We start from the raw sequence: 15,011 nt of genomic DNA, 5'->3' as shown, positions 1-15,011 counted from the left end.
TTTAAGGCCCACTCCATGAGATGGCGCCCATAACTGACACTGCTAAAGTGGCCAAGAACCTGAAACTAGGCAGAGCATGGGCCCTGGGGGACAACCTACTACGATTATTCTGCTGAATGCACGCAGCTATAAAGTGACTCCTAATGACACATTGCTGGATCCATTGCTCAGTGCATCACTGAGACCTCATCAGACAAGCTTCTTTTTGTAGGACATGGTAAGTAACACAGAGACCCACAGCTGGACATGCAGAGAGTGAGAGACTTTGGGGGGGGGCACTCTGCCTTAAGTGGATGTTTGTATCACACCCCTCCCCTCAGGGCTCAGGCATCTGTAGAGAAGAGGAGATGGAAAGATTGTAAGAGCCAGAGGTGGAGGTTGACTCCAGGGAAGCAGAGCTCTCCCGACACAGCTGGGCTGATGTGTGTCTGAACTCACAGACTGGCAGCATGTGTAAGATCTACCCAAGTTCAACTAGACAAAATCTGAGCACAGAGGAGGGGAGGTGGGCACAAAGTCCTGACCAAGAAACCATTTGCAATTGATAGCTACTGAGAGAGGGAAGTCAGTTTTCTCAGGGGAGAGACACTGGGTGCATTAACTAAACCCCAGGGCAGGCCACATGCTCAGGAGTGGCTTGTCAACACAAAACAGCCTCCGTGTTTTCTTTTCTTTTTCGTTTTTTTTTTTTTTTTTGGTTTTGTGCTTTCTTTCTTTCTCTCCTTTCTTTTTCTTTCTTTCTCTCCTTTCTTTCTTTCTTTCCTTCTTTCTTTCTTTCTTTCTTTCTTCCTTCCTTCCTTCCTTTTTTCTTTCTTTCTTTCCTTCCTTCCTTCCTTTTTTCCTTCCTTCCTTTGACATTGAAAAAGTTTATTGGGGAGGGGAGGGGATCTGTGAAGAGTGAGGAAGGGAAATGAGTATGTCCAAAACATATTGTATGGAAAAAGTTTTAAAATTAAAATTTAAAAAGTTCCCAGGATAGATCAAAAAGAAACTAGAAAGGATTTGTGTTGCGAAGGGCAGGGGAGGGGAGAGGGCAACGTGATTTCATTCTAGGTTTTGTATGGCCAGTGTCAGGCCTGGGCAGTCAGCCTGCGGAGCATGTACTTCCTACTGACGGCCATGGGGAACCGTGGAGGATTTCCGGCCGAGGAACAACATTGCCAGCATTGGATTAGAACCTAGAGGCTGCCTAAGCCAGGCTCCCTACATTGAAGCTAGAAGTGTGTTTTTAGAGACCACAGGAAGTGACTTTGCCTGGAACACTGGGTATAGGATGGAGCCTAAACCCAGGAGGGCATGCTCCTGAACTCAGAAGGGCGCAGCGCCCCCGGACCAGCCTTCGGCCTTCATAGAACCTGATTCAGCTAAATAAAGCTGGAGAGGGAGGTTGAGACCTGGGGGACTTGTCGGCTCAGCGCTCCTGAGGTAACCATTAATCCTTCCCCTGGGAGAATCCAGGGACTAGCCCTTTGAGGGGCAGATGCTGGAGAGAATGGAGGGACGCATAAAGGAAGGCTCTCAACTTGGGGAGCAGAGGGTCCTGATTGACAATCCTGCTGACATTCTGGTCATTGCTGCGTATTTCCTGCTGGTCATTGGTGTTGGCTTGTGGGTGAGAAGTTGAGGGGGGGGGGTGTTGATTGGGAATTGCTTCTGGGGCTTGAGGGTGAAGATTTAGGGAGACCTCAGAGAGAGGTGGGAGAAGGGTGTTTGGATAGTTGAGGGAGAAACCTAGATCCAGTAGGCAGGCAAATCTTTAACTCTTTGTCTTCATATGTTGTGGACTATGCAAAAGAGGGTAGGGGGTATCGGGGCGTTTTCATTAAGCTAAGCATTCTAAACGAGGCCTCTGTTTCCCTGTCTTCATTATGGCTGCAGCCCATATCTGAAGCCACCAGGTAAGTCAAGCTGGAAGCCGGCCATATTTAGGCTCCCGCAGTTGCACTAGGATTAGGGCCTGGCTTGTTTTGGGAGTCTGGGAGGAGGTTGGGGGTCAGGAGACAGACAATCTGGGGAGTCGAGTGCTGGTTAATCTTCAGCCTGAAACAAGGCTGAGGAATGTGTTGAGGAAGCTAATGGAGTCCAAAGCTGTGCCCCAATCCCAGTTACCTGCCCCCCCCCACTTCTGTTTCCCAGTCTATGTTCAGAACCAACAGAGGCACCGTTGGTGGCTACTTCCTGGCAGGACGAAACATGGTGTGGTGGCCGGTGAGAGGGGCTGGGCCACGGGATGGGAGGGACCCTAGAGGAGCAGCCTCGCTCACCCTCATTTCTGGCCACCCAGGTTGGAGCCTCTCTCTTCGCCAGCAACATTGGCAGCGGGCATTTTGTGGGCCTGGCAGGGACCGGTGCGGCGAGCGGCTTGGCTGTGGCTGGATTTGAGTGGAATGTGAGGTCTTGTTTTCTGTCATAACCCACCCCAGTGGAAACTCCTGGGAAGACCACACCGTGGGGAGGTTCCGGGTGTGGGGATCTGAATGAGTTGGAGAAGCCCAGTTGTGGGGTGAGGTTGGGCGGGGAGCAAGGATCACGTGCTAGCTTGCAGGCAGTAGAGCGCAGGTAGGTCCTGCTCCTGACTTTCTGTATACGCCAGCATCAGTCCTGGTCGGCCTTGACCTAGGTACTCCACTCTGAAGTGGGCAGGCAGCTCACAGATGGAGAAGTACCTGTCCCCATGTTCTTTGGGACTGTGGTCTCTGAGCATCTCGAGACTGGATTGAAGTCTTTTGCGAAAACAAGGAGGCCAAGCCCTGGGACTGGGCTCATCTCCGAGGGTTGGAGAGATGACAGTTTGAGCCTTCCTGGAGGAGATCTCTGAACTGAGCTTTTGAGGATAAAATGCTTGGGTGGGTGGAGGAGGGGAGGAGCCGGGCAGATGCCCAGTCAGTCTGGAGAGTCAGTGCACACAGGTTTATTTGCTAGAGAGGTAGGGAGGGGCCGTAAGGACCTCCCTGGGGGAGACTGGTGGGAGGTGATGGCCTGTACGTGCAAAACGGGCTCTAGTTAAGGTACCAGGAAGAGGTCAAGATTCCGATCTCTGCCTGTTCAGGGCCCAGGCTCTCCCGTGGTTGTCCTCTGGGTCCTGGTGTGAGGACTAGTACAGGTCTGCTTTAAGATGCGAAGACAGAAGCGCCCTGGGCTGTCCCTTGTTCCCACAGGCGCTCTTTGTGGTGCTCCTCCTCGGCTGGCTCTTCGTGCCTGTGTACCTGACCGCCGGTGTGATTACAATGCCTCAGTACCTGCGCAAGCGCTTTGGGGGACGCCGCATTCGCCTCTACCTGTCGGTGCTCTCACTCTTTTTGTACATCTTCACCAAGATCTCGGTGCGCATGTGCGGTGGGCAGTGGAGCAAGAAAGGCAGGACCACCCAACGAGGATCTTCAGAGAGTTCTGGAGGGGGCGGGACCAAGGAGAAATGCAAGAATCATGGCGGGGGCGGTGGGGGGGGGCGCTGAGAAGAGCAGGTCTGAAAAGCTGTGGGCACAGTGGTTAGGACCCGGGAAGACTAGGTCCTTGAAAACTGAGTGGACTTTTGAGGTGTGGCCACATAGGATGGATGGATGGTTTCAGGGGCAGGAGGTGGACCTGCATCACTGCCTTTGCCTCTGATCTATGCTTGTTCTCTCCTGGAAGGTGGACATGTTCTCAGGGGCGGTGTTCATACAGCAGGCCCTGGGCTGGAACATTTACGCTTCCGTCATTGCACTCTTGGGCATCACCATGATTTATACTGTGACAGGTGGCTGACTGCGCGGGGCTGGCGGTGTGGGGCGGGGAACTTGGGGCTGGTGATAAGAGTTGGCTTGGAGGTGATTTGGAAGCTCCTGCCCTTCTTGGGTGGTGGAAGAGTTGACTTGGTCAGTCTCCAAGATCTTTGGCTAAATCTAGTACAGTTCAGGATCCCGGATCACACAGAGAAGTTGGGTAGAGTGGTACCAAAGCGGGCTTGGAGGCCTGCTGCAGGATAGGATGCAACCAAGGGCTGGGCCTTAGAGGAATCACCCCCGCCATATTACCCAGTTGAGAAAATAGGCGAAGGAGTGTATTGTGGGAATCTTGCATCGCGTGGATTCCTGGCCAAGAAAGCATCGGCAGACTCTAAAACCCAACTCTGCTTCCTGGTACCCCAGTGCACAAACCTAGCATCATTTTTATAACATTTGTTCTCTAGAATGGGTACTTCTCAAAAAAACATGGGTGCCAGGGTCCAGCAGCTGTGCGGTCCTCCACTGACTCAGGGTCGTCGTTGCAGGAGGGCTGGCGGCACTGATGTACACAGACACTGTGCAGACATTTGTCATTCTTGCCGGGGCCTTCATCCTCACTGGTTACGGTACGGGGTTTACCCAATGTGGGCAGGACTTGGATCTGTGCTGTCACAGAGCTTTTAACCTAGGGGGTCGGAATCTTGCTCGTCTCTGCCATGTGGGTCCTAAGGAGGGCCTTAACACTTGGGCCAGATCCCCTGACAGACTTGCCTGCACAGCTTTCCATGAAGTGGGCGGGTACTCGGGTCTCTTCGACAAATACCTGGGAGCAGTGACTTCACTGACGGTGTCCAAGGATCCCGCTATCGGCAACATCTCCAGCACCTGCTATCAACCGAGGCCCGACTCCTATCACTTACTGCGTGACCCGGTGACCGGGGACCTGCCGTGGCCTGCACTGCTCCTGGGACTTACCATTGTCTCAGGCTGGTACTGGTGCAGCGACCAGGTGAGGTCAAGGTTTGGGGTGGTGTGTGCGCGCACACCTGAGACGGAACTTTAAATGCCCCGTGCTGGTTGACAGGTGGGCCTGACACCACCCTTTGGAGTTAGGTTGAAGGCAGGGCCTGAGCGGATGGAATCACGCCAGGGTGGATCTAGAAGTCAGAATCCACTGGCAGGATCTGAGGATGGAAATGTAGTAGGGGGCTGCATAGAGCTAGAGGTTGAACTAGAGCAAGGGTGAAGGCTAACGTCAAGAGGCCATGAAGAGTGGAGGCAAGGCCTGTGTGGGTGAGGTACAGAGATGCCCATGTAGCTGAGCACCCCCCCCATCACAGGTAATAGTGCAGCGCTGCCTGGCTGGAAAGAACTTGACTCACATCAAAGCTGGATGTATCTTGTGTGGCTACCTGAAGCTGATGCCCATGTTCCTTATGGTCATGCCGGGCATGATCAGCCGCATTCTTTACCCAGGTAACGTCTGTGTCACACCAGGCTCAATAGTACTGTGCCCCAGTCAGCACCTCTACCTTCTTGTGCAAGGACCCAAGTGCCTGTCTCTTATACCAGCTTGGGAAGCTGGTCTCTCAGTCCTGCATGCCACCAGGAGCACCATCTCTAGGGTCCCCAGTCCACACCAGGCTTCAGAGATCCTCCTTTCCTGAGTCGTCTTTCCCAGCCACCTGTGGCTTCTTTCTTGCAGATGAAGTTGCATGTGTGGTACCTGAGGTGTGTAAGCAAGTGTGTGGCACCGAGGTGGGCTGCTCTAACATCGCCTACCCACAGCTTGTCGTGAAGCTCATGCCCAATGGTGAGAGCTGGCACTGGGTTGCCTTTGGCCAGGCCTGCGGAGACTCCCTATGGGAGGGTCACCTCTTGCCAGTCCTTCACCACCTTGAACACACCTTGAGTGGCCCTGGCCTGACAGCTCTTGTTGGCCACAGGTCTGCGTGGACTCATGCTGGCAGTCATGCTGGCTGCCCTCATGTCCTCTCTAGCATCAATCTTTAACAGTAGCAGCACGCTTTTCACTATGGACATCTACACCCGCCTGCGGCCTCGTGCGGGTGATAGGGAGCTGCTGATAGTTGGAAGGTACGGCCTGGGTCCCATCCCCTGCCCCACACACGAACCTGGGGTGTGGGCACGGAACACCAGCAGGGCGATCGGGAAGGCGGGTCCTTGGTAAAACCTGATCGTCTCCAACCGCAGGCTCTGGGTGGTCTTCATTGTGGCGGTCTCAGTGGCTTGGCTCCCTGTGGTACAGGCGGCACAGGGCGGGCAGCTCTTCGACTATATCCAGTCTATCTCCAGCTACCTGGCCCCCCCAGTGTCCGCTGTCTTTGTGCTAGCGCTCTTTGTGCCCCGAGTCAACGAGAAGGTGAGGGGGGGCTCACACGTCGTGGGGACTCTGGGTGAGGCTGGGGCATCTTGAGGAGGCTAACGCTCTTTCTCCTGCAGGGTGCTTTCTGGGGACTAGTCGGGGGCCTGCTGATGGGCCTGGCACGGCTCGTACCCGAGTTCTTCTTTGGCTCGGGTAGCTGCGTGCGACCCTCAGCGTGCCCAGCGCTCCTCTGCCGGGTCCACTACCTCTACTTTGCCATCGTGCTCTTCATCTGCTCCGGCCTCCTCACACTTGTGATCTCCCTGTGCACTGCGCCCATCCCACGGAAGCATGTAAGTGCTGGCCTGCAGGGAGGGGCCCGGGAGACCAAACACGAACTGTCCGGGATGGAAGGGCCACCTTCACCCTTTAGCCAGTTTGCTTCCAGGAATGAATGCCACAGAGAAAGACTCAAGATTTCATCCCGAGTCTTGGTAGGGGAAGGCTGGGACTGCAGTGTCAAGATTTATTTCCAGGGCAAGCACATTTATTTACTTAAGTGACATTTGGGGGAAGCACAACAAATGACAATGGGAACACACCGTGACCAGAACTTTAAGACCAGTCTGCAGAACTACAACTCTGGGTGTAGACACAAAATCTGGGGCGAAACACGGAACTGGGCAGGGCCACTGTCTTGAATACTCAGATGAAGAGCTTGAGGTGCAGTGTGAAGGCAAAAGCCAGCCTGGAAAGGAGTCTTGAGTGAGCCGAGCCTAGGCAAGTGTGCAGGCCAGGCCGGGGGCTAGGGAGGCAGTGACGAAGTTGGTATGCCAGGATGGACCTGGGCTGGAGAGCAAAGCTCCACCGGTCCCTTCTCCCTGACTTCCCAGCTCCACCGCCTGGTTTTCAGTCTCCGGCACAGCAAGGAGGAACGAGAGGACCTAGATGCTGATGAGTTAGAAAGCCCGAGCCCGGCCCCTGTGCAGAATGGGTACCAGGAACATGCAGTGGTGATCGAAGGTAAGGCACGCCCCAGCAAGTGTCGTGGGGAGCTAGGGGAGCGGCCTCCCCTCACACTAACTGTATACGCCCCATTTCTTCCAGAGGTCCAGCCCCCAGCCCCCAGCCTGCTCCGCCAGTGCCTGCTCTGGTTCTGTGGAATGAGCCGGAGTGGGTCAGGGGGTCCTCCACCCACTGGTGAGGAGGTGGCTGCAACAACCAGGAGGCTAGAGGACATCAGTGAGGACCCTGGCTGGGCCCGTGTGGTCAACCTCAATGCTCTGCTCATGATGACTGTGGCTGTGTTCCTCTGGGGCTTTTATGCCTAAAGTCAAATGTGTTCCGTACCATGAGCCTGAGCCTCAGAGAAAATGAGGGTAGGGACCTTGTGTGGGTCTCAGAAGAGGAAAAGGGGCAAGAATGTGGTGGGAAGGAACGGGTTCCCTTCCTTTTTGCCTGGGCTCCAGTCTTTGATTGGTTGTCACTTCCCACGAGGTGGTGGCCAATTGATCATGGCAGTTTGCCTATGCGAAAATAAAGTCGCCCTTCTAATACGCTGTTGTGGCCGAAGCAGCCTTGCTCCAGGCTCCTGTCCTGGCTCCAGGCTCCTGTCCTGGGTTCCAGTCTCCTGTCCTGGCTCCAGGCTCCTGTCCTGGGCTCTGGGTCTCTAGCCGGGCTGCTCATAAGACCTTCTTTTCTGGAGACAGGGGCCACGTGGCCCTCCACTCATCCACTTCCAGATGGTGCTTCTCTGTCTTCCAGCCAGCAGCCTGCAGTCCTATGGAGAGGTTACAGGGTGAGGCCAGGAAGGAGGCTCGGGGCTGAACCTGGGGACGGGTTCCAGGAGCGGAAACACAGGCTGGTGCAGCCTTTTGCCCTAATTGGGCTCTGTTGTTGGGATGATCTATGGCAGAAGATGAGGCTAAAATTTCATTTGCGTAGAGATCAGCTGTAGCACATGGAAAGGGGCAGGGTGAAGTAAGTGCTTTAAGAGCAACCAGGTTTATAGGCTATCAGTGCCAAGAGAGGTCAGAGATCATCCTGCACACCAGTCCTGTAGGTAGGGAACAGAGACCTAGGCTGAAGACCCAGGCAGGGCCCAAGGCTGAAGGAGCCCGGAGCTGGTGTTACCTTTCAAGAACTTTGGGAACAGTGTGTCCAACACCCGATGCGTCTCCCTGATGAGCATCCAGCTTTCTTTCTTAGGACCTGGTGGGTGTAAAATCAGAAATTCTCATAGTCTCATCGAAACAGCCAGCCCATCCCTTCGCACAGCTGCTGTAATCAGCACTAGACCATGAAGCTCTTACCAGCCCGAGCCTGCTCCCTCAGCTCCGCCAGCTCATTTGGAAGTGGTCCATCTTCCTGCAGGGCTCCAAGAACCAGCCCGTGAGTGGCAGCCCTTAAGACAGCCTCAGGGCCTGCTACTTGGCTCAGAACAACCTGGACCTGGTCTGGAGTGACCCAAGGGACAGACAAAGATCAGACAAGAACTGCTTCTCAAAGCCGTCCACTCTCTTTCCCAGTCGCTCCTCTGCCTGAGGCCACTGCCAGGCGTGGAAGTCCCGCTCTTCCCTTCCCAACTTCAACTTGAGTTGCCTCTTCAGCCAAACTCAAATGCTCAATTTCCAAGGACAATTTCACAGTAGCTCCAAGAGGAAATTTCTTTCACCAGTGACAGTTAACACCCTTAGCACACCACAGACAATCAGCGATCCTAAGAACGGGTTTCCCTAAAAAGGACCCAGGGTAAGAGACAAAGTGATCTCCAGAGAAGCCAATGGGCCACAGTCTTATTTGAATATGTTACAGTGTACAAAGTACTATTTACATAATCACCCCATTCAGTCCTTAGAAAAATGCCACAAGTAATAAGGCAACTTGTGGGGTTGGGGATTTAGCTCAGTGGTAGAGCGCTTGCTATCTATCACTGGTTCTCAACCTTCCAATGCTGCAGCTTTTTAATACAGTTCCTCATGTTGTGGTAAGCCCCACCTGTAAAATTATTTTCATTGCTACTTCATAACTGTAATTTTTCTAGTTATGAACTGTAATATAAATACCTGATATGCGGCCCCTGTGAAAGGGTCATTCGACCCCAAAAGGGGTTGTAACTCACAGGTTGAGAATTACTGTTATAAAGAGATACAGTGAATTCATTAGACATGAAGCTATTAATTTGAATGCATCAAAATTTTAGTCTAGAGCACTCTCTAGGGCACGAGGCAGACTCCCAACTGTCCAGAGTGAAGGCCGGGAGTCAGGGGAGTCAGGGAAGTGGGAGGGGGCGGCACACTCACTTCGTGACTGGTCCCAGCGGAGGAGGTATGGTTCCCGATGCCCTTCGACCAGCTGCTTCAGCTCAGAAACACTGATGGAGAGAGGAGCGCACTGGGGCAGGGGGAGCGGGCGGGCGGGGGACCCGCTCGGTCACGCCGCGGCTGTAACGCTCCGCTTGCCACTGCCCTTCTGCCCACTGCCCATTTCTTCCTAGCTATTACTTTGCCCCACTCCCGCACCTTCTCCGTCCTCTACACGGTCCTCCATCTCTCCATGCACTACCCTCCCTTCATCTGGAAGCATCTCTTGCTGAAATCATTATTTAGTTTTGTACACGCACACCATGCATACTGATCAGTTAAACCCTCCCCATACCTCCCACCCCTCTCCATCTCCCTTCTCCCCGCAAATCTCTCTCTCATATTTGCTATTTATTTTGTTGTGTGGCCCACTGAGATTAAACCACGGCCTTCTTTACGACCGGGAACTTGGAGCTATAGTTAAAGCCTGGTGGGCTCAGCAGTGGATACATGACTAAAGACAGTGATTTTCCCTTCTCACAGAACCCGTTAATAGCGATCCTCCTCCTTGGCTGGCTGGTGTGGGTTTAGTGCAGGTGGTTTTAGCTGTGAGTTAACGACTGCACTGGTTATACTGTGTGGTGTTTAGTTTTTGGCAACTTGACACAACCTAGAGTCACCGGAAAGAAGGGACCTCAACCGAAGAGTTGCCTTGGCCAAGCTGGACTTTGGATTTGTCTGTGAGATACTGTCTTGATTGATGACTGGTTTGGAAAGGACCAGCCCACTATGGGTGACACTGTCCTTACGCAGGCAGGCAGGGTTGCGTAAAAAAGCTAGCTGAGCATGAGTGAGCTAGAAAACAGCATGGCTTCTTAGTCCTGCCCTGACTCTCCTCAATGATTGATTGTGACCTAGAAGTACAAGCCAAACGAACCCTTTCCTCCCCAAGTTGCTTCTGGTCATGGTGTTTATGATAGCAAAAAAGTGAACCAGATCATACCAAGTGTAGAAAATGGTATTTCAGAGCTCTTTACCCTATTTTCCAGATCTTACATACTTCCTGCCCCTTATTCCACAATTTTCCATGAGTCTTAGAAGGGATGGTGTAAGTGACTGGTAAGGAAGGTCTACACCCTCCATTTATTCTGTGCACCTTGGGTGGCCATGAGTTTCTGCATCACCACTATCCACAGGAGAGGCTGAGGGCTGTTTTAGTCTGTGGGTATATACAGAAGTGTTTAGAGGGCAGTTTGCTGCTAAGACACATCTACTCTGTTCTATTCACTGCTTCCCTCAAGCACTCGGGCTGATCTCTAAGCTTGTACAGTGACAATAAGAAACCTCGAAAAGGCTATACAGGAAAATCTGACCACACATCAGTGTGTAGCTGAAAACGGGCATATGTAGGACGTGTGGGAAGCAGCAGTGAGGCAGGGGACACTGGGCCACTCACCTGGAGACCAAGTGGTGTAAGGGAACACCCAGGGACAGAGACAGGGATGGCCAGAAACCTGTAGGAAGCTGTAGTCAGAATGCTCAGGCAGAGGAGGAAGGCTGGGAGACAGGGGACAGGAGACCAAAGGGTTGGGTCACCTGTCCACAATGGCTCCATCTGATTGGCTGAAGCAGGCTCAAGTACTTCTCCCCTCTGAAGGAAGTGCTTTAGGACTAGCTGGAGCCGGCTTTCATTCAAGGTCTCCAGGACGAGGGCTCGGACTGCTCGGTAGTTGGCGTAGATGTGGAGAGCCGTCAGGAGGATGAAACATCCAAGGCTGAGGCTGGGGCAACAGAGTAAGGTAGCTAACAAACACAGGAAGAGGCTGAGCTGGGCGTCTTTGCCCCGGCCTCGCTCCTGGCTTACCTGGGGCAGCTGGACACCAGAGGAAGCATCAAAAGGCTGACCAGGAGCCCTGCTAGGTTCACCACGGTCTCCTGGAAAACAGCGGAGAAACTGAGCATTAGAGGGCTTCCCTTCAGGCAGAGGGACGGCCTTGGGATCCTTTCTGCTTCAGAGCCAACCTGGGCTCCCTTCCTTCGTGGGAGTGCCATCTACATTTTTAATGTTTTGGGGAGTGAGCCGCTGTTTAAAAGATGCTGGGAATTTCTCTGCTCAATAGACACAGCGTCCTCAGAACACCCGTGGGACATAACTTCGCTGCTTCCAAGAGTCATCTGAATGACTGGGCACTCTTGGCTGTTTTTCTGGTTTTCTAAACAACTGGTTTTCTACTGTGTGTTGGGAAAGGTGGATCCCTGATTGCTTGGTTTCCAAAACTGGCAACAAGGACGCCCAGGAGGACAGGAACAGGCCTTGACCTTGGCTAGTGAGCCAAGGAAACCAGAACCCTAATAGCCGGATGAAGACATCCTGGGGGAAAGCGCCCTGCTGCCTGCCCCAGGGCATTATTCAAGAGTATGAACTGGGATGCCTAACTACTGGGGCTCTGGGAAAAGCTGGTCTTGGCACACAGGGGCCTCCCGAGGCCCAAGAGCTCTTTTTGCTCCCAGCTTTCCTTGCAAGGAGGTAGGTCAAGGGAATGAAGGCTGCGTATGAGGTGGTAAGCCAGGGATGGAGGTGCTGAGGAGCTCGGGAACAGAAAGGCCCTGCTTCGGTAGGTAGACAGTTCCAGCGGCCGCGGGAAGGGCAGCAACACTATGTGAGCGTGTGAACGCGGGCACCCGGAGAAGCTAACCTCCAGACAAACGTGAAAGGAGCCAGGTTCAGAGGAAGACTCCCGCCTTCCTTTACCTTGGCGTCATCTGACAACAGCATTCTCCAAACAGTCAGAGAAATATGTGTGTGTGTGTGTGTGTTTGTGTGTGTGTGTGTGTATGTGTGTGTGCATGTTCACGAAAGAACACACAGCTTGGCTGGGTGCCTTGTGGACCTCTTTCCTCAGCTCCACAGCCCCCTTCCTTTCTCGGTAGACTTTTACCCCTGTTAAACAATCTATTTCTATTCCAGGTCTAACTTAAAAGTTGTGACGTTTTTCTCCATCTTCCCTCCTGGAGACTGCTGGGATTTTTTCACTTAACTTGTACTGTTTTTCTCTTCAGGTCTAATAAAACCATCCTTGAGCTTCCTCCTCAATCTGTTCCTAAACTCTCATCACTGAGACTTAGAACCCTCATGGGGAACATTAGTTTCCCCTGTAAAACGTGGTAACCTGGAAGGGACTCCAAGGGGGCTCCTCAAAGATTCAGTTCCCTGTTGTCCAGATTCCCTTGGAAGCACTGAGTCCAAGCTTTATCTTCTGTCCTGCCTCAGGCTTTGAGGCTCGGCGCCCAGATCCCTGGCGCCCACAAACCTGGCTGATTTCTGTGAGGGCAAAGCCCAATATGAGGGTCCAGAGCCCAAGTGAGGGTAACGATGGCGGAGTCCCCGCTTTCTGAGGTGGGCGATGGGGCTGCAGGGTATGTGGAGGCAGCAGTGACAGCCAGGAGGCACGCCCACCCAGTGTCCCCAGTGATCCTGGCAATGCACTCGGCCAGCATCCATTTGCACATCCCAGTCTTCTCTACATCCCTTTTGTCCCTCTCATTCTTTAATCTCAGACCCACCCACCAAGAGAAGCAGCTCTGGGCACAGAGGCTGCTATGAGCTGTGTACCTGACCCCAAGGGTTCAGGCAGGCGGGGTCCAGGCAAGATGGAAGCACCACAAAAAGGTGCTGAGGCTTGAAATCAGGATCAACTCTTTTAATAACTTCATTTAAATGAAATGCTGTCTGTGTATTCCTGACAATTCTGGTGATGTCTCTTTTTCTTTATAAGATCTATAAAATCAGACTGTGACCATGCCAAATACCTCCCTCTCATTGGTAAACAGATTTAGAATTGGATCGCTAGATTTTTGTGGCCCAAATGGGTTATGTTTATTATAATCTTTTTTGTTTTGTTTTGGTTTTGGTTTTGGTTTTGAGGACAGGGTTTCTCTGTGTAACCCTGGCTTTCTTGGAACTCTCTCTGTAGGCCAGGCTGGCCTCAAACTCACAGATATCCTCCCAAGTGCTGGGATTTAAAGGTGTGCCTTTACTGCCGAGCTATTATAATCTTAACAGTGATAGAGACATTGTATATTGTTTAACTTTATGTCCTGTTTATAGTCAATTCACACCCAGATGGTCCTGTGAGACTCCTAGCTCTATCTACCTGGGTCCCTCTGATCACCCTCCAAGGCCTGAAGTTAACAAACGTGGGAATCCCAAACTCCCCATATCCTGCATTATACAATGCCTGTTTTTTCTTCCTTTATTCTCCCCGCCTCGGTCTCTACCCTTCTACTCTTCTTTATTAAGAAGGGGTTAATGTCTCCCAGGTGTCCCCACCATCATGTGATAAAGTGAATGCTAACGCCACTCCTTGCAGGATCTTACTGCTTACAGCTTTGAATGTTGGCAACTACCGATGCCTCCCAGCTTACATTGCTTTTCTCTACAGGGACAATTCTTCTTCTTCTTCTTCTTCTTCTTCTTCTTCTTCTTCTTCTTCTTCTTCTTCTTCTTCTTCTTCTTCTTTTTTTTTTTTTGGTTTTTCGAGACAGGGTTTCTCTGCGTAGCTTTGCACCTTTCCTGGAACTCACAGAGATCTGCCTGCCTCTGCCTCCCGAGTGCTGGGATTAAAGGCGTGCGCCACCACCGCCCGGCTCAGGGACAATTCTTAATGGGGCAAGGGCATATAGTCTGGGGTTCTACCTCAATGGACTCAAGGACTAAGGAGTTGCACTAGGAAAAATAAACTATAGAACTGAGTGGTGTATTTGGTGACTTGTGGTCCTGATCCCATGTTGTCAGGAAACCTAGGTCTCTGTAGCTAATTTTTGATTCACCTCAGTAATAGGTGTCTTCTCTGTAACAGGAAAACAGTTATCTTCCAGTGAAATGATCTAGAGGTAAAACACAAACAGAAAACCACACCCATTCTGCACTTTCAACCTGTACAGTGATTTAAAAAAGAAGAGTTTGAACCCTCTTGTTTCTTTGCCTTTCTCCGTTTTTGTTTACTTTTTAGAGCATCTTAGGAGACCGTGTTCAACCTCAGTACAGGAAGCAGCACCTCAGAGACGCTAGCAACATCTGCACCCAGTGGTTTGGGATGAAAGAGAGAGGAAGAGGTGTCCTGGGGAGGGAGCACAAGCCACGGTTTTAATTCTCTTGGGGCTACACTTGGGGGCTTTTCCTCAAGGAGGTTTGGGTAAGAGCTAAAGACATGAAGACTGGTCTTGGGACCAGAGTGGTATCAGGGGACATTCTACTTTACTTTGGGGGCTCTAATGAGGCGGGCACACACAGGAGATACTTGGTTTTGGTTTACACACATCTCTCTCTTGTTACAATGCACTGGGCAGCTGGGTTCCTTTATCTGCATTACTACACACACACACACACACACACACACACACACACACACACACACACACACCCCTTCCAGTATTCCCTGCCCCTGGTAACCATCAAATGCAGACAGTTTCTATTCAAATGTATCCACTGTGTATCCAGGTATAAAGAGTAGAAAGGCCAATCTGACCTGCACTGGTTTGTGGTGCATGAGCAGTAAAGATACCTTTTAGGGAGAATTCCCTATTTATCATCTCAAGTCTACATAATTGAGTTTACATATGACTGAAATTGGAAGCATTATGGGAAGGGGGCATACATAGTAGAGAAACAATCAC

At 52.0% G+C, this 15,011-nt stretch overlaps 2 protein-coding genes across 7 annotated transcripts in view; one reads left to right on the top strand and one right to left on the bottom strand.

Moving 5' to 3' along the window:
• Positions 1–1,484: 1,484 nt before the first annotated feature.
• Slc5a2 (solute carrier family 5 member 2) lies at positions 1,485–7,589 on the top strand. 4 transcript variants are annotated; one of them, XM_028885658.2, is made up of 14 exons: positions 1,485–1,612; positions 2,137–2,208; positions 2,285–2,389; positions 3,159–3,323; positions 3,634–3,739; positions 4,253–4,333; positions 4,487–4,716; positions 5,048–5,183; positions 5,413–5,520; positions 5,654–5,804; positions 5,922–6,090; positions 6,171–6,386; positions 6,927–7,056; positions 7,141–7,589. In XM_028885658.2, exons 1-14 carry the CDS (start codon positions 1,493–1,495, stop codon positions 7,362–7,364), a joined length of 2,013 nt encoding a protein of 670 aa, XP_028741491.2. In that variant the 5' UTR covers positions 1,485–1,492; the 3' UTR covers positions 7,365–7,589. The 4 variants fall into 4 exon arrangements, with proteins under 4 accessions (XP_028741491.2, XP_037065947.1, XP_037065942.1 ...); XM_037210052.1 differs by having other exon boundaries at positions 6,927–7,589; XM_037210047.1 differs by having other exon boundaries at positions 1,487–1,612; positions 4,253–4,716.
• The window catches only part of Rusf1 (RUS family member 1), a 26,083-nt gene continuing 18,613 nt past the window's right edge, over positions 7,542–15,011 (bottom strand). For 2 of the 3 annotated variants that reach the window (XM_028885656.2, XM_037210064.1), the window contains exons 7-13: positions 11,200–11,270; positions 10,932–11,116; positions 10,792–10,849; positions 9,336–9,406; positions 8,346–8,489; positions 8,167–8,244; positions 7,542–7,813 (exon numbers count right to left, since the gene is read on the bottom strand). In XM_028885656.2, coding sequence (XP_028741489.1) covers positions 7,716–7,813; positions 8,167–8,244; positions 8,346–8,489; positions 9,336–9,406; positions 10,792–10,849; positions 10,932–11,116; positions 11,200–11,270 — 705 coding nt within the window. In that variant the 3' untranslated portion in view covers positions 7,542–7,715. The other variant, XM_037210059.1, reaches the window with a different exon arrangement.

This window comes from Peromyscus leucopus, chromosome 1, assembly GCF_004664715.2.
Source record: "Peromyscus leucopus breed LL Stock chromosome 1, UCI_PerLeu_2.1, whole genome shotgun sequence".
Taxonomy (NCBI): domain Eukaryota; kingdom Metazoa; phylum Chordata; class Mammalia; order Rodentia; family Cricetidae; genus Peromyscus; species Peromyscus leucopus.
Note: the sequence above shows the minus strand (reverse complement) of the source record. Positions and strands in the feature narration are given on the sequence as shown.